The 25,771-nt window shown below is 44.3% G+C and overlaps 1 protein-coding gene across 1 annotated transcript in view; it reads left to right on the top strand.

The window, feature by feature from the left end:
• The first annotated feature begins 666 nt into the window (after positions 1-666).
• The window catches only part of LOC143808072 (putative cation-transporting ATPase 13A4), a 506,094-nt gene continuing 480,989 nt past the window's right edge, over positions 667-25,771 (top strand). The window contains exon 1 of the mRNA XM_077290329.1: positions 667-810. Coding sequence (XP_077146444.1) covers positions 751-810 — 60 coding nt within the window. The 5' untranslated portion in view covers positions 667-750. The remainder of the gene's footprint in view (positions 811-25,771) is intronic.

Genomic DNA, 25,771 nt, shown 5'->3' with positions numbered 1-25,771 from the left:
TTCACAATAACGCCGGTCACTGTCTCACAAGGGATAACATCTGATATTTGGTAACTAGATGACTGAATTATTTAGAAGTATTACTTAGAAAGTGATCTTATTGCCATGGATTTCTTTCAGATTTAATTATGGTACTTACATTATTTTGTTTTGGGAAGCTGACACAGATTCTACCAATGCTACTGGAACTCACATGTCTAAGCAACAAGCGAGTGTGTGCAAGTGAGGAGGGGGAAACAGGTCCAACTTTAGCCCTGGGTGCCAATGGACTCTAGTTAAGCCACTGAGGGTAAATAAAGTACATTTTTAAAAAGTTGAACTGGGAACTCGGGAGAAAATGTAAAGCCTCTTTAAGACATTTTCATTCGAACACTGTTCGATTCCAGCATTGTGCTGTAGTTTTCTTATCTGACCCAATTATTTCTGAAATCTGTAGCATTACAATTCAAATGCTGAAGAAGCTAAGAACTTTCCACGATTTACCAGGGAAATCAGCATAACACAGAACAAGTGTATTAATAGTTTCAGCACATGCCAGTCTGACGGAAAAACTTCTGTATGAATACATTAGAGAGAAGTGCAGCACCAAAGCCTATTGGACATTTAATGGAAATGATTTAATGAAGGGCGTGTTCTTAGTAGAAATGTTAAAAGAATAGGAGCTACTGAAGACATCCACTCTGAGCCCTGAGAGACAGCTGTGCACATACTGAAGCTCCTGGTGTCCTAGTTATACAGAAGACCCAAGAGATGGATGCCAAGAAGACAGGTACACGTGCCCTGCTGAACCCGGGGGAGGAGAATGAAATGGTAAGATGACATTCAATATGAGATCAAGATCACAGTATCATAATATACATCTTCAATTTACTAATATTGATTACTAGAGTCTTGGGTAAAGTTAAGTAAGATGAATATTGTCATAGTCATGTATTATAAACAGGTGCTGACATAATAATGTTGCAACCTTGGCAGCTGCACAGGGGACCAAGATGTAAGGGGGGCACATTTCTATTTCCAAAGCAGCAAGAAGCTTCTGACATAGACACATTATCGGACTGCAAAGGGCCAACACACTGTTCTTGCACAAAGGCACTCTTCTGCCTGTGTTTGTCCCTGAAAAAATATATGTGATGTCTATAGTGAAAACTCTTTGAAGCAACTAATCCATAAGTGAAAGTGTACATACCCATATAAGAGAAAAAAAAGTTCCGTAATCTGGATCGAAAAAACGGACAAGTGCCATGCAAGTGTCATGTGAGTACAATGCGATTTTCACACCTAGCATCCGATTTACATCCCATTGCATTGCGATTGCTATCCAATGGCAATGCGATTATAACATGATCTTTTACATACAGCAGTTCTCTGTCATTTACACATCATTGTCAAAAGCAATGTTCGTCAAAACACACATAAATAAATATATATTATATATATATATATATATACTGTATATAAATCACACTGACAGGTTAGAATAGAAAATATATATACACGTATAATATATATATATATATATATATATATATATATATATATATATATATATATATATATGTCGGTGACACACACTTATAAATATATAAATATATATATGTATTTATATTGCATAGAGATAGATAGAAGAAAAGCCGGTAATACATCTGTCGGGTTCTGTAAATTCACTGCAGGAACCGACAGGATAGAAGAGATGGATTACATACAGTAAATACATATAGAATATGTAGATATATAGATGACAAGTGACAAATACAATTAGTACATTGTGTGTGCAAATTACTGGACATGTATTTAATTAATAAAAGATTATTTTAAGGAAAAAAAAGGCGTGGGCTCCCGAGCAATTTTCCCAACCAGCAGAGGGAAAGCAAATGACTGGGGGGAGATGTTTATAGCCTGGGAAGGGGGTAATACCAATGGAGCTTCCCAGGCTATTAATATCAGATCACATCTGTATACTTAGCCTTTACTGGCTATTAAAATAGGGGAGTCCCCCAAAAAATGACGTGGGGTCTCCCTATAATTAATAACCAGCAAAGGCTATGCAGACAGCTGTGGGATGATATTAATAGCCTAGAAAGGGGCCATGGATATTGGCCCCCCTGGCCAAAAACATCAGCACTGAGCCCCCTCAGAAAATGCGTATCTCTAAGATGTGCCAATTCTGGCACTTAACCTCACTCTTCCCACTTGCCCTGTAGCGGTGGCAAGTGGGGTAATAGTTGTGGGAGTTGATGACACCTTTGTGACATCAAGCCCCAAGGTTAGCAATGGAGAGGCATCAATAAGACGCCCCTATTACTGACCTCATAGTCAAATTTTTAAGAAAACACAGACACCCAGTAAAAAATACTTTAATTGAAATAAAGACACAGACTCCTTTAATATTCTTAAATAAACCACACTTACAACCACACCTAATTCCTGCAAAGCCCTCAATCTTCTGTAACAAAAGTAAAATAACAAACCAACAATAAACCCATACCTGTCCATCGTTGTGTTCCACGCAGTAATCCATATCTGGGGAATATACAATTTTCAACCTGGATGGTGCCAAGATGTGACAATCCCGGCTGAAAACCACTGGTGAATGAGAGATGCTGGGAGCAGAGCTTCAGTGACTAGCGGTGATGTCACTGAAGCTGCACTCCCTCACAGCCTGAACTGCATTGAACTCTGGACCATGGGAAAATGCACTGTGATTTTACTGTACATGTACACATGAATTACCGGTGTGGAAAAAACGGACAGCACTCACATGGTGCGAGTGCTGTGCATTTATTTCTTGCATCCATTGGCTGGCATTGGCGAGTCTCATCCAAGATATGATGCAAATAGCAGCATGTTGTGATTTTTTTCTCAGTCCGATTTGAGCTCAGAAAAAAATCGCAGATGAAATGTAACTCATTGAATAACATTGGTCAGAGTGCAATCCAATTTTTTTTATCTGATTGCACTCGTCTGTTTTTCTCACATATGGGTACATACCCAAACACTGACTTTTACAGGGAAGTTCAACAAAGAGAATTGGGCCAATATATCTATAAAATGGTCAGTGGTGTTCTAAACATTAGTTTTAAATAGAGGTGTCAGTGGTCTGTTGAAGACATTTATCTAGTAGAGAATGGTCATATTCTGGAATAGTATGTATTATTTATTTTATTTGCTTATATAGCACTATCATATTCACTTAACAGAAATCATTATCACTGTCCCCAATGGGACTCATAATCAGTATGTCTTTAGAGTGTGGGAGGAAACCCCCGCAGTGCTAACTTAAGGTATTATGTACAGTACTCGATGGTATAGGTATGATTTATGTGCAGGAGTATATGGTATATGTAAGATGTGTTATGTGCAGTTCTGGGTGGTATAGGTATAATATGTGCAGTACTATATGGTATATGTATGATGTATTATCTGCAGTTCTGGGTGGTAAAGGATGTTAGGGAAGGAGGGATTTCTATTTCTTCACAGGTTTTTCTGTCTTATGTAGCCAAGCTATAACGCAATAATCATAGTGACAGACTGCTCGTTGTCTTTCCAAATAGTCTCTAAAGTTTAAAGATAGGGTGATCTTTTATAGTACAAAATCAAAGGGAAATGAGGCATTACACAATAATCCGGCAGAAATATTAGTTATACAATGAGTTGTAAAACACAGCCTGAGACACAAGATAAATTACGAGAGAAAATGTCCGGGGACTATCCTTATGTTAAGTTGTCCTGATTCAAGAGTTAAAGGTCTCAAGAGAATTTGGACTGGATCCAAGGAATTTTGGGTGATTACAGACTATATCGCTATAAAAGAGGAAGCAACAATATACCCTTCACAATTTCTGGTATTTGAAGGGAGTGACCAGTGGCCATAAAAATATCTACACGTAGACAGATGATAACTGAGAACATAGGTCATTCCTCTATAATGCTATTCTTTTGTATTCTATTCAACTTAAGAGATAGAAATTAACCATTTCTTTCACATTTCCCCTATTTTTATCATCTGATCTACCTTGCCCTAGCTGATCCCTTCCTGTTACTCAGTGTGATGGAGTATGCGACAGACCAGAAAGAGACATCGGGCCAATAAACAATCCAACAAGATTTATTGGAACAGGGAACTGGGACAACACAAATGAAAGTAATTTTGCAGTGTCCGTAATGAGTCCACAATGAGTCCACACAAAGGGGGGAACAGTTCCGGGGGTGCCACCTGGTAATCCGATGCCAGGGAAAAGACAAATAATCCTGGGATGGGTTAACTGGATCCAATAGATGAGGAGCATAACTGTTATGACCCCAATGGCAGAGGGTCTCAGAATATATTACCAAGTCTGCAAACACAAAAAACCAGCTCATAGGGCAGTGGTAACTAGGCTGACCGTATACCTGAACCTAACACCACAAATAGCAGCAGCCGGGGAACGTACCTACGTTGGTTCTAGACGTCTCGCGCCAGCCAGAGAACTAACTAACCCTAGAAGGGAAAAGATAGACCTTTCTTGCCTCCAGAGAAAAGACCCCAAAAGTTGGATACAAGCCCCCAACAAATAATAACGGTGAGGTAAGAAGAAAAGACAAACGTAAGGATGAACTAGGTTTTTAGCAAACAGAGGCCCACTGACTAATAGCAGAATATAGGAAGATGACTTATACGGTCAGCAAAAACCCTATCAAAATTTCCACGCTGGATATTCAAGAACCCCCGAACCGTCTAACGGCACGGGGGGAGAATATCAGCCCCCTAGAGCTTACAGCTATATCAGGAATCACATTTGGTACAAGCTGGACAGAAATAAGAACAAATGCAAATAACCAAAAAATAAGGAAGCAGGACTTAGCTTATTTTGCAAGAACCAGGACCAGCAGACAGGAGCAAACAGAAAGGAACTGATTACAACGATGCCAGGCACCAGACTGAAAATCCAGGAAGCTTAAATAGCAACACCCCTGGACTAACGAGCCAGGTGGGTACCAAGCTAGAGAAAGAAGCTCAAAGTGTCATGTCGCTAGTGACCACTAGAGGGAGCCAAAAAGTTCAATTCACAACAGTACCCCCCCCTTAAGGAGGGGTCACCGAACCCTCACCAAGATCACCAGGATGATCAGGATGAGCAGCGTGAAAGGCACGAACTAAATCGGCCGCATGAACATCAGAGGCGACCACCCAGGAATTATCCTCCTGACCATAGCCCTTCCACTTGACCAGATACTGAAGCCTCCGTCTGGAGAGACAAGAATCCAAGATCTTCTCCACCACGTACTCCAACTCGCCCTCAACCAACACCGGAGCAGGAGGCTCAGCAGAAGGAACCACAGGCACAACGTAGCGCCGCAACAAAGACCTATGGAACACGTTGTGAATGGCAAACGACACCGGAAGATCCAAGCGAAAGGACACTGGATTAAGGATTTCCAAAATCTTATAAGGACCGATGAAGCGAGGCTTAAATTTAGGAGAGGAGACCTTCATAGGAACAAACCGAGAAGACAGCCACACCAAATCCCCAACACAAAGTCGGGGACCCACACCGCGGCGGCGGTTGGCAAAACGCTGAGCCTTCTCCTGTGACAACTTTAGGTTGTCCACCACATGATTCCAGATCCGCTGCAACCTATCCACCACAGAATCTACCCCAGGACAGTCAGAGGGCTCAACATGTCCCGAGGAAAAACGAGGATGAAAACCAGAGTTGCAGAAAAATGGCGAAACCAAAGTAGCGGAACTAGCCCGATTATTAAGGGCAAACTCAGCCAATGGCAAGAAGGTCACCCAATCATCCTGATCTGCAGAAACAAAACACCTCAAATAAGCCTCTAGAGTCTGATTTGTTCGCTCCGTTTGGCCATTAGTCTGAGGATGAAAGGCAGACGAAAATGACAAATCAATGCCCATCTTAGCACAAAAGGATCGCCAGAACCTGGAAACAAACTGGGATCCTCTATCAGACACGATATTCTCAGGAATGCCGTGCAAGCGAACCACATTCTGAAAGAATAAAGGAACCAGATCGGAAGAGGAAGGCAGCTTAGGCAAAGACACCAAATGGACCATCTTGGAAAAGCAATCACATACCACCCAGATGACAGACATGCCCTGAGACACCGGAAGATCTGAAATGAAATCCATGGAAATGTGTGTCCAAGGCCTCTTCGGGACAGGCAAAGGCCAGAGCAACCCGCTGGCACGAGAACAGCAAGGCTTAGCTCGAGCACAAGTCCCACAGGACTGCACAAATGACCGCACATCCCGTGACAAGGAAGGCCACCAAAAGGACCTAGCCACCAAATCTCTGGTGCCAAAAATTCCCGGATGCCCTGCCAACACCGAGGAATGAACCTCGGAAATGACTCTGCTGGTCCATTTATCAGGAACAAACAGTCTGTCAGGTGGACAAGAGTCAGGTCTACCAGCCTGAAATCTCTGCAACACACATCGCAAATCCGGAGAAATGGCTGACAAGATTACTCCCTCTTTAAGAATACCAGCTGGCTCTGAAACTCCAGGAGAGTCAGGCACAAAGCTCCTTGAAAGAGCATCAGCCTTCACATTCTTTGAACCTGGTAGGTACGAGACCACAAAGTCAAAACGGGAGAAAAACAATGACCAACGGGCCTGTCTAGGATTCAGGCGTTTAGCAGACTCGAGATACATCAGATTCTTGTGATCCGTCAAGACCATCACACGATGCTTAGCACCCTCGAGCCAATGATGCCACTCCTCAAATGCCCACTTCATGGCCAACAACTCCCAATTGCCAACATCATAGTTCCGCTCAGCAGGCGAAAACTTCCTAGAAAAAAAAGCACATGGTCTCATTACAGAGCAACCAGGGCCTCTCTGCGACAAAACGGCCCCTGCCCCGATCTCTGAAGCATCCACTTCAACCTGAAAGGGAAGTGAGACATCAGGCTGGCACAAAACAGGCGCCGAAGTAAACCGGCGCTTCAGCTCTTGGAAAGCTTCCACGGCTGCAGGAGCCCAGTTAGCAACATCAGAACCTTTCTTGGTCATATCCGTCAAAGGTTTAACAACGCTAGAAAAGTTAGCGATAAAACGACGGTAGAAGTTAGCAAAACCCAAGAACTTCTGAAGACTCTTAACTGACGTGGGTTGAGTCCAATCATGAATAGCTCGGACCTTGACTGGGTCCATCTCCACCGCAGAAGGGGAAAAAATAAAACCCAAAAAGGGAACCTTCTGTACTCCAAAGAGACACTTTGAGCCCTTAACGAACAAAGCATTCTCACGCAAAACCTGAAACACCGTCCTGACCTGCTTAACATGGGAGTCCCAATCATCAGAAAAAAACAGAATATCATCCAGATAAACAATCATAAATTTATCCAGATACTTCCGGAAGATATCATGCATAAAGGACTGAAAAACTGAAGGAGCATTAGAGAGCCCAAAAGGCATCACCAAGTACTCAAAATGACCTTCGGGCGTATTAAATGCAGTTTTCCATTCATCTCCCTGCTTAATGCGCACAAGGTTGTACGCACCACGAAGATCTATCTTGGTGAACCACTTGGCACCCTTAATCCGGGCAAACAAGTCTGACAACAGAGGCAAAGGATACTGAAATTTAACAGTGATTTTATTCAGAAGCCGATAGTCTATACAAGGTCTCAAAGATCCGTCCTTCTTGGCCACAAAAAAGAATCCCGCACCAAGAGGGGAAGAGGATGGACGGATATGCCCCTTCTCCAGAGACTCCTTGATATACAAACGCATTGCGGTATGCTCAGGTACAGACAGATTAAATAATCTTCCCTTAGGAAATTTACTACCTGGAATCAAATCTATAGCGCAGTCACAATCCCTATGAGGAGGAAGAGCACTGGACCTGGACTCGCTGAAAACATCCTGATAATCAGACAAATACTCAGGAACTTCCGAAGGAGTAGAGGAAGCAATAGACACCGGCGGGGAATCACCATGAATTCCCTGACAGCCCCAACTTGACACTGACATTGCCTTCCAATCCAAAACTGGATTATGGGTCTGTAACCATGGCAGACCCAAAACGACCAAATCATGCATTTTATGCAGAACAAGAAAACGAATCACCTCCCGATGTTCAGGAGTCATGCACATGGTTACCTGTGTCCAAAACTGCGGCTTATTTTCCGCCAATGGCGTAGCATCAATACCTCTAAGAGGGATAGGATTTACCAACGGCTCAAGTACAAAACCACAGCGCTTGGCAAACGACAGATCCATAAGACTCAGGGCAGCACCTGAATCCACAAACGCCATAGCAGGGTAGGAAGACAATGAGCAAATTAAAGTCACAGACAAAATAAATTTAGGTTGCAGATTACCAATGGCGACAGGACTAACAACCCTTGTTAGGCGTTTAGAGCATGCTGATATAACATGTGTAGAATCACCACAGTAAAAACACAACCCATTCAGACGTCTATGATTTTTCCGTTCATTTCTAGTCTGAATTCTACCACATTGCATTAAATCAGGTGTTAGTTCAGACAACACCACCAGAGGATTAGCGGCTTTGCGCTCCCGCAAACGCCGGTCAATCTGAATAGCCAGCGCCATGGAATCATTTAGACTTGTAGGAATGGAGAAACCCACCATCACATTCTTAATGGCTTCAGAAAGGCCATTTCTGAAATTTGCGGCCAGAGCACACTCATTCCACTGAGTAAGAACGGACCATTTCCGAAATTTTTGGCAATACACTTCAGCTTCATCCTGGCCCTGAGAGATAGCCAGCAAGGCTTTTTCTGCCTGAATTTCAAGATTGGGTTCCTCGTAAAGCAACCCGAGCGCCAGAAAAAACGCATCAATATTTGCCAATGCCGGATCTCCTGGCGCTAACGAGAAAGCCCAATCCTGAGGGTCGCCCCGCAAGAAAGAGATAACAATTTTAACTTGCTGAGCTGAGTCTCCAGACGAACGGGGTCTCAGAGATAGAAACAATTTACAATTATTCCTGAAATTCCTAAACTTAAATCGGTCTCCAGAAAACAGTTCAGGAATAGGTATTTTAGGTTCTGACATAGGACTACTGGTAAAAAAAATCTTGAATACCCTGCACACGAGCAGCAAGCTGATCCACACTAGTAATCAAGGTCTGGACATTCATGTCTGCAGCAAGCTCAAGCCACTCTGAGGTAAAGGGGAGGAAGAAAGAAAAAAAAAACTCAGAATTTCCTTTCTTATTATCCCACTTCTGCAATGCATTAAACATTCACCTTCGGCCTGGCATACTGTTATGACCCCAATGGCAGAGGGTCTCAGAATTTATTACCAAGTCTGCAAACACAAATAACCAGCTCATAGGGCAGTGGTAACTAGGCTGACCGTATACCTGAACCTAACACCACAAATAGCAGCAGCCGGGGAACGTACCTACGTTGGTTCTAGACGTCTCGCGCCAGCCGGAGAACTAACTAACTAACCCTAGAAGGGAAAAGATAGACCTTTCTTGCCTCCAGAGAAAAGACCCCAAAAGTTGGATACAAGCCCCCAACAAATAATAACGGTGAGGTAAGAAGAAAAGACAAACGTAAGGATGAACTAGGTTTTTAGCAAACAGAGGCCCACTGACTAATAGCAGAATATAGGAAGATGACTTATACGGTCAGCAAAAACCCTATCAAAATTTCCACGCTGGATATTCAAGAACCCCCGAACCGTCTAACGGCACGGGGGGAGAATATCAGCCCCCTAGAGCTTCCAGCTATATCAGGAATCACATTTGGTACAAGCTGGACAGAAATAAGAACAAATGCAAATAACCAAAAAATAAGGAAGCAGGACTTAGCTTATTTTGCAAGAACCAGGACCAGCAGACAGGAGCAAACAGAAAGGAACTGATTACAACGATGCCAGGCACCAGACTGAAAATCCAGGAAGCTTAAATAGCAACACCCCTGGACTAACGAGCCAGGTGGGTACCAAGCTAGAGAAAGAAGCTCAAAGTGTCATGTCGCTAGTGACCACAAGAGGGAGCCAAAAAGTTCAATTCACAACACATAACACCATTCCACGTGGCAGCTTTTAACCCTTCACACATGGGCAACAGGATCTCGCCTCAGCATAAGATCCCAGCCCTTCGTAAATCACCACACAATAACAGTCTTCAGATTCAGTCCTTAAATCCAGTAGGGTGGTGAGACATCACAATTTCATGTAGCAAAATGATCTCCAATCTCCATACATGATACCAGGATCCAGCTGCAGCTACACCCCCCCCCTTAAACATAGCTCCAAGGATTAAGAAGTTTCCAGAAACCTTGTCTGCCATCTCTCTACAGGTTTGTGTATTGGAGATGCCCCCTGAATAGGGGAACAATGACAAGCATGCCCCCACCAGACACAGGACAAGGAATGCTAATGTTAGGGTGCTTTCACACTAGCGTCGTATGACACACGTTGCAATGCGTAGTTTTGGAGAAAAAACCGCATCCTGCAAAATTGCCTGCAGGATGCGTTTTTTCTCCATACACTTGCATTAGCGACGCATTGCGACAAATTGCCACACGTTGCATCCGTCGTGCGATGGATGCATCATGTTGTGGCAGACCGTCAGCACAAAAAAAGTTACAAGTAACTTTTTTTGTGCGTCGTGTCTGCCATTTCTGACCGCGCATGCACGGCCGGAACTCCGCCCCCACCTCCCTCCTCGGACATCACAATGGGGCAGCGGATGTGTTGTAAAACTGCATCCACTGCCCCCGTTGTGTTTTTTATTCACAGTATGTGACGGTACGTCAGCACATCGCATTGCGATGTGCGTCGTACGATGCTAGTGTGAAAGTAGCCTAAGCCTCATTACAGTATAGTCCATGTGTACAGGCTGGGGATGACACTGTGTTACACTCAGGCATGCAAGACAGATAACCTTACTTCACGAAATTCATGGCTTACACTATAGTATGTCATGGGATACCAGTCTTACTGCGTATCCATTCATATCATACTTGTGGGTCAGACCTTCTGTCCCTTCTAACCCTATTTCTATCAAGGAGCTACTATGAGGGGATGATATAGATATATCTTTATGACATATAATATAGACATTTTTATTAATATATTAAAATATGTGTTAGGAAATAGAATATAGTTTTTATTTGTTAGCATAATTCATAGTCCATATTGTCCAAGTCTATGTAAGTTTTTTGTGGAGTCTTGGCTCCTATTACACCATCGGTCTTCCACAAAACATACAATCAGCCAAATCTACTGAAGTTTGCTTGTTGTAGAATATGCATTCACGTTGGAGCGCAGTTATAGAGGTAGTCATCACGTGGGTTTGCTTTATCTCAGAGTCAGTATCGATATTAGTTTTACATTTACCTGGAAAACATTTGTAATTAGAACTGAGAATTTTCTTTATAAGCATAACAAATAACTTTATCATCTCTGCAATGATCATTATCACAAAAACTGCTTAGAAAATGATTACACCTGATATCCATCCACCTATTCCTTTGAACAGGTTCAAGGGATTTAACCATGAGAGCCAAACAGGGAGGGGTAAATCATCAAGTTAATTAGCTTTTTGCACCCCTTCTTTTATCTTTGCACCTTTCTCTATATCATGGGTAACTCTCATTAGTCCTGAAGGATCTATGTGGTGGCAACATGCAGGTCCTATCACCTGACAAAAACCTCCTTGAGAGGATGTGAGATAATTATGTATCATGGAATGCTGATTAGTAATAACAATGAGCTGTTTCATGTAGGCTAATTCATCATTTAGAGCGTCAAATAAATAATCAGTAATATTAAAAAAAATGTTACCTAGTCGATGCATAACAACACATATTCATAGATGCTTACCTTTGGAAGCTGTTTGAAATCAATTTGAGGTAGCTGAAATGGGTACAATTGTCTGGCTGTGCACTTTGGTGGCACTTGCACCATTTTTTCTCACATTTAGGCATACCAGAATATGCATCCCTGTACGAATTCAGCAGCAGCATAATGGAATTCTGGGGCTACCCAATTAGCTTTTATCTGACTTACCATTGCGTCGTTAGACTGATGCGTCAGTCCATAAGAAAGTGAAACAACACCGTGAGCACAGCTACGAAGTGGTGCTATAGTTACTTACCACTCAACTTAAGATGCTGGAACAGAAGAATTTATTTTGCAGTATACTCAAAATGTTTCAGTTCAACATGAACCTTCTTCAGTTACTACAAAATGTAAAAAGTGCAAATAAATGCAGAAAACCAAAATAACCAAAGTATGTACAAAAAGGAGAAACAATCGGTCAAATACAATGTAATCATACATGATACTCAGCAGAAGTGAATCTGGTAGAGAATACAAGCCAAAGTCTGAGCACAATCCAATATTACAGTAGTAATAGTTTGGACACACCTTCTCGTTTAAAGATTTTTCCATATTTTCATGACTATGAAAATTGTAAATTCACACTGAAGGCATCAAAACTATGAATTAACACATGTGGAATGATATACTTAACAAAAAAGTGTGAAACAACTGAAATTATGTCTTATATTCTAGGTTCTTCAAAGTAGCCACCTTTTGCTTTGATGACTGCTTTGCACACTCTTGGCATTCTCTTGATGAGGTCCAAGAGGTAGTCACCGGGAATGGTTTTCACTTCACAGGTGTGCCCTGTCAGGTTTAATAAGTGGGATCTCTTGCCTTATAAATGGTGTTGGGACCATCAGTTGTGTTGAGCAGAAGTCTGGTGGATACACAGCTGATAGCCCTTCTGAATAGACTGTTAGAATTTGTATAATGGCAAGAAAAAAGCAGCTAAGTAAAGAAAAACGAGTGGCCATCATTACTTTAAGAAATGAAGGTCAGTCAGTCCTAAAAATTGGGAAAACTTTGAAAGTGTCCTCAAGTGCAGTTGCAAAAACCATCAAGCGCTACAAAGAACCTGGCTCACATGAGGACTGCCCCAGGAAAGGAAGACCAAGAGTCACCTCTGCTTCTGAGGATAGGTTTATCCGAGTCACCAGCCTCAGAAATCGCAGGTTAACAGAAGCTCAGATTAGAGACCAGGTCAATGCCACACAGAGTTCTAGCAGCAGACACATCTCTACAACAACTGTTAAGAGAAGACTTTGTGCAGCAGGCATTCATGGTAAAATAGCTGCTAGGAAACCACTGCTAAGGACAGGCAACAAGCAGAAGAGACTTGTTTGGGCTAAAGAACACAAGGAATGGACAATAGACCAGAGGAAATCTGTGCTTTGGACTGATGAGTCCAAATTTGAGATCTTTGGTTCCAACCACCGTGTCTTTGTGCGATGCAGAAAAGGTGAACTGATGGACTCTACATGCCTGGTTCCCACCGTGAAGCATGGAGGAGGAGGTGTGATGGTGTGGGGGTGCTTTATTGGTGACACTGTTGGGGATTTAGTCAAAATTGAAGGCATACTGAGCCAGCATGGCTACCTCAGCATCTTGCAGCCGCATGCTATTCCATCTGGTTTGCGTTTAGTTGGACGATCATTTATTTTTCAACAGGACAATGACCCCAAACACACTTCCAGGCTGTGTAAGGGCTATTTGACCAAGAAGGAGAGTGATGGGGTGCTACGCCAGATGACCTGATGGTTTGGGTGAGCTGGACCACAGAGTGAAGCCAAAAGAGCCAACAAGTGCTAAGCATCTCTGGGAACTCCTTCAAGATTGTTGGAAGACAATCAAAGCAAAAGGTGGCTACTTTGAAGAACCTAGAATATAAGACATATTTTCAGTTGTTTCACACTTTTTTGTTAAGTATATAATTCCACATGTGTTACCGTATTTTTCGGACTATAAGACGCACCGGACTATAAGGCGCACCCAGGTTTTAGAGGTGGAAAATAGGGAAAAAAAATATTTGAAGCAAAAAATGTTGTAAAATATTTAATAACATAAATAACATACTATTATATGTGGTGTTATTATATATAATAGTATGTTATTATGTTGGAAGCTGCGGGACCAGTGTGGTGTCTGTACAGTACTATATGAAGACGCTGGAGGGTGAGTATAAGAATGGGGGCACAGGGCTTATATTGAAAGCACCACTCCAGCACTGCAAAATAGCACTGGAGTGCTGCTTTAAAATCCCATGGGAGAACTATAACTCCCAGCATGTCCTGCAGATCCTATGACATGCTGGGAGTTATAGTTCACCAAAGGAGTGGCAGAGTGCTTTATTGTGTTTTGTAGACTAACCTCTTAATTGTGGCAGCCAGCCACACTGTGGTGAGGTACAAGCATCCCATGACTGCACACACAGAGCCCTCCCTCTTGTTGCCTCTCCACAGCACAGGTAATGAGGAAGCTGCAGATTCTAGTGGGGAGCCTGAAGGACCTGTGATGATGTCAAGAAGAGGGAGGGCTCTGAGCTGCCATGTGATGCTCCAGCCCGCCCACTTCTGACATCATCACAGGTCCTGTTTGTGCACAACACTCGGCATCCAGGCATGGCAGGCAGGTACGCAGCGATCTCCTGGCCCCTGCTGCTGCCTCCTCCTCCCCAGGACACACAAATCTCCCCGGAATCAGTGCTGGGGAAACTGTGTGTCCCTGCATAAGTGCAGTATTCATTTGCTGCTCCGGCTCACCGCTCAGCTGATCGGTGGGCGGGGAGCAGCTAATAAATATTCACTGCACTTAATCAGCGGGGCCATGTGGTTTCCCCAGCAGCTGATTCCGGGCAGCGGGGACATCCTGAAGTGGGATAACAGTGCGATCCCACTCACTGCTGCCCCCCTCCCCACATGCTACATCCGGACCATAAGACACACCCACACTTTCCTCCCAAATTTGGAGGAAAAAAAGTGCATCTTATAGTCCGAAAAATACGGTAATTCATAGTTTTGAAGCCTTCAGTGTGAATTTACAATTTTCATAGTCATGAAAATACAGAAAAATCTTTAAATGAGAAGGTGTGTCCAAACTTTTGGTCTGTACTGTAGGTGTGAGGAAGAGGGGATGTGCAGGACAAACGTTAGATACGTGTCCGTGTGGTAAAAGGTATCTAGAGAACATACCGTATACGGAATTCATGTGATAAATGGGGCCGGAAGTCAGTGGGCCACAAAAAATGATATGCTGGGGACTGTAGAAAATAACGGGGTAACCGGAGGGTTAAACAAAGGACTAAAGAGGGAGAAATATAGATGGATATGCTACTTACACCACAGCTGAGGTATGCAGAGAGAAGTGCTGTAGGATATTAAAATAATGATGGTAAGTGGGTGAAATGGAGGTAAAAACATTAACCATGCGAGGAGGGGTTGAATTACCTTTAGGAGAGCGAGGTGTAGGTGTGCATGCCGCCAGATGGGGATGTAGACTCCGAATGGAGTTTACGAAGGGAAGGGGCGGGACACCTTAGCCGGCAACCAACGAGTGAGGAGCCCTGGCCAGAAGTGACATATCGCTACGGAGGGGAAAAAAAAATGGATATAGCAATGTTGTAGATAGAGAGCGAACTATAATAAAACCTGGCTGCAAGCTGGTAACCGCGAATAGCAGGAATAAGACAGTGGGTTAAATGGAAGTAGCTAGGGGGACAGGTGACATGAGATGTATGATGGGGACAAAGTGAGAGGGGTGTTGCAGGGAGCAGCAGTGGGCAAGAGGGTGGGTGGATCATACACTTCTATGGAGAAATGTGAACCATGTATAGCAAAATAAGTGCCCATAGTGCACATCTACTCCTCTCAACATCTGGATATTAGTTTGCACCTAGTTTCACCTCAGTAGACTATGGGCACTTTTTTTGCTATACATGGTTCACATTTCTCCATAGATAGGGTATGCTAGTAATGGCGGATGAACAGCCACTACAGCGGTACATCCAGCAGCTGGAGGGCAGGTTGGCGGCTCTCGAGCTCACAACCTCAGCTGTGGATGTGACTGCAGTAGCTGTTCATGCAGCTAGTGAGGCTGCAGCCAGTATGTCCGATGCCACCACTGTTCTGACCTTATCCTGCCTCTCTCTGCCAGAGAGGTTCTCAGGCGATAGCAAGTCATGTAGGGGATTTGTGAACCAGTGTGCGATACACCTGGAGCTACTGGCTTCACTTTTCCCCTCAGAGAGGGCTAAAATAGGGTTTATTATATCCCTTCAGTCGAATAAGGCGTTAGAGTGGGCTATGCCACTGTGGGAGCGTGACGATCATGTAGTGCAGGCTGCTCCACGGTTTCTGAGCACTCTGAAGCAGGTCTTCTTAAGATCGTGAGTCACCCATGATATGGCGCTCCAACTGCTGGCATTGACACAGGGCTCATCCATGGTCAGTCGCTTTGCCATCCACTTCCGGACTTTAGCATCTGAGCTGAAGAGCAAGGTAAAGTCCTCACCCCTGTCTTTTGGAAGGGGCTGGCTGACCATCTGAAGGACACTCTGGCCACAAGGGAGATTCCGACCACACTGGAGGAGCTAATATTCGTCTCCAACTACATTGACCTTCATTTCTCCGAGCAAAGGTTAAAGCAAGCCCAGTTTCGGCAGAGGTTTTGGCTGGCTTGTAACTTCACGCATAAATGATATAAAAATCACTTTATTAGTATCAAAAATAGAAACCATAAATGGTCATAAACAAGCCAAAAAATAGGCCGCAGGTAAGAGGCAACAAACACAAAAAAAAAGGTAGACACCTGGTACAAAATCATAGCAATGTATACATACATATACTAATACATCCATAACGCTCACATTGCATATTATTTAATATCAAACATTTCAATCCATAGTTGGGTATAGTATAACAGTTTTTTACAGAAAAAAATATCAAATAGTATGTTATACTCTTATTAGATATTTTTTTATGTAAAAAACTGTTATACTATACCCAACTATGGATTGAAATGTTTGATATTAAATAATATGCAATGTGAGCGTTATGGATGTATTAGTATATGTATGTATACATTGCTATGATTTTGTACCAGGTGTCTACCTTTTTTTCTGTGTTTGTTGTCTCTTACCTGCGGCCTATTTTTTGGCTTTTTTATGACCATTTATGGTTTCTATTTTTGATACTAATAAAGTGATTTTTATATCATTTATGCGTGGTGCCTTTCTCTATAGGTATACATTTGATGTGCGGTTAACCACCGAAGGGTATATCATTGGTGTTGTGTGGCTTGTAACTTCGCCAGACCTCTGGAATCCCCAGCTCAAGTGTCCAAGCCTCAAGAAACCATGGAGTTTTCTCGAGCGTGATCTAAGTCCTGGTTCGCTCATGCACTCATGGTCTGTCATGTCTGCCAGCAGTCAGGACATTTTGCTACCAAATGTCCTCGGAGGTCGGGAAATGACCATGTCTAGTGGCCATAGGAGGAGGCTCACTAGACACTAGTGTTTTCCTCCAAATTGTCCTTCAAGGGGACACTTGCAATAGGGTCATCCACTCATGTGGTGGAGGTTTGTGTAGATTCCATGGCAGAGGACAATTTCACATCTTCTGCCTTCGCCCAATGGCACACAATATCTCTGATGATGCTCACCAAGCCAGTGACCGTACGAGTGGTAAACGGGACAACACTGCCCTCACAGATCACACACCAGACCATCCCACTTACTTTCACCATGTCTCTACCCCATCAGGAGATAATCTCCCTATTAGTCATATCCGAGGGTATTGATGATGTTTTATTAGGGGTACCTTGGTTACGCCACCATTCTCCTCATACTGATTAGTCCTCAGGGAGAATTTTGGGATGGAGTGAGCCTTGTGAGGGTAGATGTCAGAGGGAGTGCATTCAGGTGGCTTCTACACCAGTGCCTGCAGATCTATCCTCTCTCACCAAATACTATTGGTCATATGTGGACGTTTTCTCCAAGAGAGCTGCAGAGATCCTTCTTCCTCACCGCTCCTATAACTGTTCTATTAACCTCTTGCCTGGTACTGAGCATGTCTACCCATTATCTCTCCTGGAGACAGAGGCAATGTGTCAGTACATCAAGGAGAATCTGGCAAGAGGATTCATTAGGAAGTCAGTGTCATCAGAAGGGGCTGGTTTCTTGTTCGTGCAGAAGAACAGGGAATTACGTCCAATCATTGACTATGGTGGTCTTAATGCTATTACCATAAAAAATAAATACCCTCTGCCTCTAATCTCCGAACTCTTTGATAGGTTGCGGGGAGCAAGGGTATTTACAAAATTAGTTCTGCGGGGGCCTATAACCTGATACGCATCTGTGAGGGGACGAGTAGAAGATGGCATTTAACAGCAGGGATGGCAACTTTGAATACCTGGTGATGCCCTTTGGGCTCTGTAATGCCCCTGCCATTTTCCAAGACTTTGTGAATGATATCTTCCGGGATATGCTATCCACCTGGATGATATTCTCATCTACTCTCCAGATATTGACTCCCACCGGAGAGATGTTTGCAAAGTCTTTGACGTCCAATGGGCAAACTCCCTCTATGCCAAGCTTGAGAAGTGTGTGTTTGAGCAGGAGTCCTTGCCTTTTCTGGGCTATATCTGTTATGATCCTGGTGGTAAGGACCACAAAACTGACCTGATAGGTAAACCAGAAAATAAGACAAGCTCTGGGAAATGTGGGAACTATACTGACCGCAACTCTGAACCTATCGACACACACTAAAGGCAGCCGTGGAGCGTACCTGAAAACCTAGATGCCTCTTCACAGCCTGAGAAACTAGCTACCCCTAGAGAGAAATAAAGCCTCACTTGCCTCAGAGAAATTACCCCAAAGTTTTAGACAGCCCCCACAAATAATAATGGTGAGTTAAGGGGAAAACACAAACGTAGGAGTGAAAACAGGTTTTAGCAAATGAGGCCCGCTAACTCTAAATAGACAGAAGATAGCAAGGAATCTGTGCGGTCAGTATAAAATACTATCAAAATTATCCACGCAGAGAATACAAAAAACCCCCACACCGACTCACGATGTGAGGGGCGCAACTCCGCACCCCAGAGCTTCCAGCGAGCGAGGAAATCACATATAAGCAAGCTGGACTGAACTCATAATATACTGAGAAACATTTTCAAGGAAATAATGAGCAAACATGAACTAGCAAAACTTAGCTTCTCCAGAAGGAGACAGGTCACAAGGGAAGTCCAAGAGAGATCAGAACCAGTACTGAATACGACAGCAGGCAACAAGTAAAGGTCCAGGTGGAGTTAAATAGGAGCCAGACTAGCAGAAAAGGAGGCAGCTGAGCCCAGCTAGACACCAGCCGTATAGCTCAAAGCCACCAGAGGGAGCCCAAGAACAGAACTCACACAGTACCACTCATGACCACAGGAGGGAGCCCGAGAACGGAATTCACAACAGTACCCCCCCCTTGAGGAGGGGTCACCGAACCCTCACCAGAGCCCCCAGGCCGATCAGGACAAGCCAAATGAAAGGCACGAACCAAATCGGCCGCATGGACATCAGAGGCAACAACCCAGGAATTATCCTCCTGACCATAGCCCTTCCATTTAACTAAGTACTGAAGCTTCCGTCTCGAAATACGAGAATCCAAGATCTTTTCCACCACATACTCCAATTCTCCCTCGACCAACACCGGATCAGGAGGATCAACAGAAGGAACCACAGGCATAACATACCTCCGCAACAATGACCTATGGAACACATTATGAATGGCAAACAATGCTGGGAGGTCCAAACGAAAAGACACAGGGTTGAGGATTTCTAAAATCTTATAAGGACCGATGAAATGAGGCTTGAACTTAGGAGAGGAAACCTTCATAGGAACATAACGAGAAGACAACCACACCAAATCCCCCACACGAAGTCGGGGACCCACACAGCGACGGCGGTTAGCAAAGCGCTGAGCCTTCTCTTGTGACAACGTCAAATTGTCCACTACGTGGTTCCAAATCTGCTGCAACCTATCCACCACAGAATCTACCCCAGGACAGTCAGAGGGCTCAACCTGACCTGAGGAAAAACGAGGATGAAAACCAGAATTACAAAAAAAAGGCGAAACCAAAGTAGCAGAGCTAGCCCGATTATTGAGGGCGAACTCAGCCAATGGCAAAAAAGTCACCCAATCCTCCTGATCAGCAGAAACAAAACATCTCAGCTAAGTTTCCAAGGTCTGATTAGTTCGTTCGGTTTGGCCATTCGTCTGAGGATGGAAGGCCGACGAAAAAGACAAATCAATGCCCATCTTAGCACAAAAGGACCGCCAAAATCTGGACACAAACTGGGATCCTCTGTGAGACACAATGTTCTCTGGAATACCATGCAAATGAACCACATTCTGAAAAAACAGCGGAACCAAATCGGAGGAGGAAGGCAGCTTAGGCAAGGGCACCAAATGGACCATTTTAGAAAAATGATCACAAACCACCCAGATGACAGACATCCTCTGAGAGACTGGAAGATCTGAAATAAAATCCATGGAAATATGCGTCCAGGGCCTCTTAGGGACAGGCAAAGGCAAAAGCAATCCACTGGCACGAGAACAGCAAGGCTTGGCCCGGGCACAAATCCCACAGGACTGCACAAAGGAACGCACATCCCGCGACAAGGAAAGCCACCAAAAGGACCTAGCCACCAAATCCCTGGTACCAAAAATTCCAGGATGACCCGCCAACACCGAAGAATGAACCTCGGAAATAACTCTACTGGTCCATCTATCCGGGACAAACAGTCTCTCCGGTGGACAACGGTCAGGTCTATTGGTCTGAAATTCCTGCAGCACCCGCCGCAAATCAGGGGAGATGGCAGACAAAATCACCCCCTCTCTGAGGATACCAGCTGGTTCAGAAACTCCTGGAGAGTCAGGCACAAAACTCCTGGAAAGGGCATCAGCCTTCACATTCTTTGAGCCCGGAAGATATGAAACCACGAAATCGAAACGGGAGAAAAACAGCGACCATCGAGCCTGTCTAGGATTTAACCGTTTGGCAGACTCGAGGTAAGTCAAATTCTTGTGATCCGTCAAGACCACCACACGATGTTTGGCTCCCTCAAGCCAATGTCGCCACTCCTCGAATGCCCACTTCATTGCCAACAACTCCCGATTACCAACATCATAATTCCGCTCGGCAGGCGAAAACTTTCTAGAAAAGAAAGCACATGGCCTCATCACAGAGCCATCAGAGCTTTTCTGAGACAAGACAGCCCCTGCTCCAATCTCAGAAGCATCAACCTCGACCTGGAAGGGAAGAGAGACATCCGGCTGACGCAAGACAGGAGCTGAAGAAAACCGACATTTCAGCTCCTGAAAGGCCTCCATGGCCGCAGGAGACCAATTCGTCACATCAGAACCCTTTTTGGTCAAATCCGTCAAAGGCTTAACCACACTAGAAAAATTAGTGATAAAGCGACGGTAAAAATTAGCAAAGCCCAAGAACTTCTGAAGACTCTTCACCGATGTAGGTTGAGTCCAATCATAAATAGCCTGGACCTTGACTGGATCCATCTCGATAGTAGAAGGAGAAAAAATAAAGCCCAAAAAGGAAACCTTCTGGACTCCGAAGAGACATTTAGAGCCCTTCACAAACAAGGCATTGGCACGCAGGACCTGAAAAACCATCCTGACCTGCTTCACATGAGATTCCCAATCATCAGAAAAGACCAAAATATCATCATACACAATCATAAATCTATCCAGATACTCTCGGAAGATGTCGTGCATGAAGGACTGGAACACGGAAGGGGCATTAGAAAGCCCAAAAGGCATCACCAAGTACTCGAAATGACCTTCAGGCGTATTAAATGCTGTTTTCCATTAATCGCCCTGCTTTATACGCACAAGATTATAAGCTCCACGAAGATCTATCTTGGTGAACCAACTAGCCCCCCTAATCCGAGCAAACAGATCGGACAGCAGTGGCAAAGGATACTGAAATTTGACTGTGATTTTATTTAGAAGGCGATAATCTATACAGGGTCTCAGAGAACCGTCCTTCTTGGCCACAAAAAAGAACCCCACACCCAAAGGTGACGAGGACGGGCAAATATGCCCTTTCTCCAAAGACTCCTTTATATAACTCCGCATAGCGGCATGTTCTGGTACAGATAAATTAAAAAGTCGTCCCTTAGGGAACTTACTACCAGGAATCAAATTTATAGCACAATCACAATCCCTATGAGGAGGTAGGGCACTGGATTTGGGCTCATCAAATACATCCTGGTAGTCCGACAAAAACTCAGGGACTTCAGAAGGAGTAGAAGAAGCAATTGACACCAAAGGAGCATCGCCATGAATTCCCTTGCAACCCCAACCTGACACAGACATTGCTTTCCAATCCAGGACTGGATTATGAGCCTGCAGCCATGGCAGACCCAACACGACAACGTCATGCAAATTATGTAACACAAGAAAGCGAATCTCCTCCTGATGTGCAGGAGTCATGCACATAGTCACTTGAGTCCAGTACTGAGGCTTATTATTGGCCAATGGCGTAGCATCAATTCCCTTTAGTGGAATAGGAAATTGCAAAGGCTCCAAGATAAAACCACAGCGCCTGGCAAATGACAAATCCATCAAATTCAGGGCAGCACCTGAATCCACAAAAGCCATAACTGAGTAGGATGACAGGGAGCAAATCAAAGTAACAGACAAAATGAATTTAGGCTGTACGGTACCAATGGTGACAGACTTAGCAAACCTATTTGTGTGCTTAGAACAATCTGAGATAACATGAGCAGAATCACCACAGTAAAAGCACAACCCATTCTGACGTCTGTGATTTTGCCTTTCAATTCTGGTCAGAATCCTGTCACATTGCATAGACTCAGGCTTCTGCTCAGAAAATACCACCAGATAGTGCACAGGTTTGCGCTCCCGCAAACGCCGATCAATCTGAATGGCCAAAGACATTGACTCATTCAGACCCGCAGGCGTGGGGAACCGCACCATAACATCCTTAATGGCTTCAGAAAGACCCCTTCTGAAAATCGCTGCCAGGGCACACTCATTCCACTGAGTGAGCACAGACCATTTCCTAAACTTCTGACAATAAACCTCTGCTTCATCCTGACCCTGAGAGAGAGCCAGCAAAACCTTTTCTGCCTGGTCTACAAGATTACGTTCCTCATAAAGCAATCCAAGCGCCAGAAAAAACGCATCCAGATTTAGCAATGCAGGATCTCCTGGCGTCAGGGAGAATGCCCAATCTTGAGGGTCACCATGTAACAAAGAAATAATAATTTTAACTTGCTGAACAGGGTCACCAGAGGAACGAGGTCTCAGAGAAAGGAATAATTTGCAATTATTTTTGAAGTTCAAAAACCTAGATCTATCTCCAGAGAAACACTCAGGAATTGGTATCTTAGGCTCTGACATCAGACTGTGAACTACATAATCCTGAATGCTTTGCACCCTTGCAGTGAGATGATCCACACTAGAGGACAGACTCTGAATGTCCATATCTGCAGCTGAATTCTGAACCACCCAGAGATTAAGGGGAGGAGAGAGGCTAGACAAACTACAGAGGAAAAAAAAAATGAACTCAGGACTTCTCTTATCCCTCTTCTGCGATGCATTAACACTTTACTGGCCTGCTGTACTGTTATGATCCTGGTGGTAAGGACCACAAAACTGACCTGATAGGTAAACCAGAAAATAAGACAAGCTCTGGGAAATGTGGGAACTATACTGACCGCAACTCTGAACCTATCGACACACACTAAAGGCAGCCGTGGAGCGTACCTGAAAACCTAGACGCCTCTTCACAGCCTGAGAAACTAGCTACCCATAGAGAGAAATAAAGCCTCACTTGCCTCAGAGAAATTACCCCAAAGTTTTAGACAGCCCCCCACAAATAATAACGGTGAGTTAAGGGGAAAACACAAACGTAGGAGTGAAAACAGGTTTTAGCAAATGAGGCCCGCTAACTCTAAATAGACAGAAGATAGCAAGGAATCTGTGCGGTCAGTATAAAATACTATCAAAATTATCCACGCAGAGAATACAAAAAAAACCCACACCGACTCACGATGTGAGGGGTGCAACTCCGCACCCCAGAGCTTCCAGCGAGCGAGGAAATCACATATAAGCAAGCTGGACTGAACTCATAATATACTGAGAAACATTTTCAAGGAAATAATGAGCAAACATGAACTAGCAAAACTTAGCTTCTCCAGAAGGAGACAGGTCACAAGGGAAGTCCAAGAGAGATCAGAACCAGTACTGAATACAACAACAGCAGGCAACAAGTAAAGGTCCAGGTGGAGTTAAATAGGAGCCAGACTAGCAGAAAACGAGGCAGCTGAGCCCAGCTAGACACCAGCCGTATAGCTCAAAGCCACCAGACGGAGCCCAAGAACAGAACTCACACAGTACCACTCATGACCACAGGAGGGAGCCCGAGAACGGAATTCACAACATATATCATCTCGGTCCAGGGATTGGCCATGGATCCAGCCAAACTAGAGTCTGTAATGAACTGGCAGAAACCCAATTCTCTTAAAGTGGTGCAGCGCTTTATGGGGTTCATCAATTATTACTGCCAGTTCATTCCCCACTTCTCAACTTTGGTAGCTCCCCTGGTTGCCCTCATCAAGAAGTGAGCTAACCCCAAATTATTGTCGGAAGAGGTCTCCAAGGCCTTTTGGTCCATATAGACACACTTCACTAGTGCTCCCATTTTACACCGCCCCGATGTCGATAAGCTATTTATCATGGAGGTGGATGCCTCTTCCATCGGTGCTGGAGCTGTCCTCTTTCAGAAGGATGCTCAAGGTTGAAAGCATCTTTGCTTCTTCTTCTCCAAGACCTTGTCACTGGCAGAGAGGAATTATTCCATCAGGGATAGGGAGTTGCTAGCAATGAAGTTGGCCTTTTCTGAGTGGAGACATCTACTGGAGAGGGTCCCGTTATCCCTTCCAGATCTGCACTGACCACAAGAATTTGGTGTATTTGCAGACTGCCCAGTGGCTGAACTCTTGCCAGGCCAGATGATTCTTCTCCTGTTTCAACCCTCCATTTTCTCACTGGGGAGAAGAACACTTGTGCAGACGCTCTCTCCAACTCCATAGTGTCATCTGAGGAGGGAGAGGAGCCTCAGTTTATTGTCCCTTCAGAGAGCCTGAAAACCGTGGCTCTGGTTTTGCTAGAGTCTGTGCCCCCGGGCAAAACTTTTGTTCCACCTAATTTGCGACTGGAGGTTTTCTCTTGGGCTCATTTGTCCAGGGTGAGTGGACATTTTAGGACTAAGAGGACATCTGAGCTCCTGGTGATGACCTACTGGTGGCGGCATATGGCTCGTGACATCGGAAACTATATTCTGGCTTGTGTCTCCTGCACCAAGAATTGGTCTCCTCGGCAGTGACCTGCTGGTTTACTGTACTCCCTGCTGGTGGCAGATAGGCCCTGGGAAATGGTTGGGATGGACTTTGTAGTGGGCTTACCCAAGTCCCATAACTGCACCATTATCTGGGTAGTCACTGACTATTTCTCTAAAATGGTGCACTTGTTGCCACTTCCACAGGTACCTTCTGCACAGTCTTTGGTTGTATTGTTCATCAAACATGCCTTTTGCCTACACGGCATGCCTGACAAAATAGTCAGTGACCGGGGTCCCCAGTTTGCGTCTCGATTCTGGAGAGAGCTTTGTCGTTTGGTCAGAATTGAGCTAAATATCTCTTCAGCTTATCATCCTGAGATGAACGGGTTGGTAGAGAGAACCAACCAGACCCTGGTCACATATCTGCGACATTTTGTCTTCACCAGGCAGGATGACTGGGCATCCTTGCTATCGTGGGCGGAGTTTGCGCTCACCAACTTCATAACCAACTCCACTGGGCAGACCACATTCCTCCTTAATTATGGCCTGCATCTGTGTGTCCCTGTGCCCATGCCCGTGTAA

The sequence above is a fragment of the Ranitomeya variabilis genome, chromosome 2 (assembly GCF_051348905.1).
Source record: "Ranitomeya variabilis isolate aRanVar5 chromosome 2, aRanVar5.hap1, whole genome shotgun sequence".
NCBI classification, from domain to species: domain Eukaryota; kingdom Metazoa; phylum Chordata; class Amphibia; order Anura; family Dendrobatidae; genus Ranitomeya; species Ranitomeya variabilis.
Note: the sequence above shows the minus strand (reverse complement) of the source record. Positions and strands in the feature narration are given on the sequence as shown.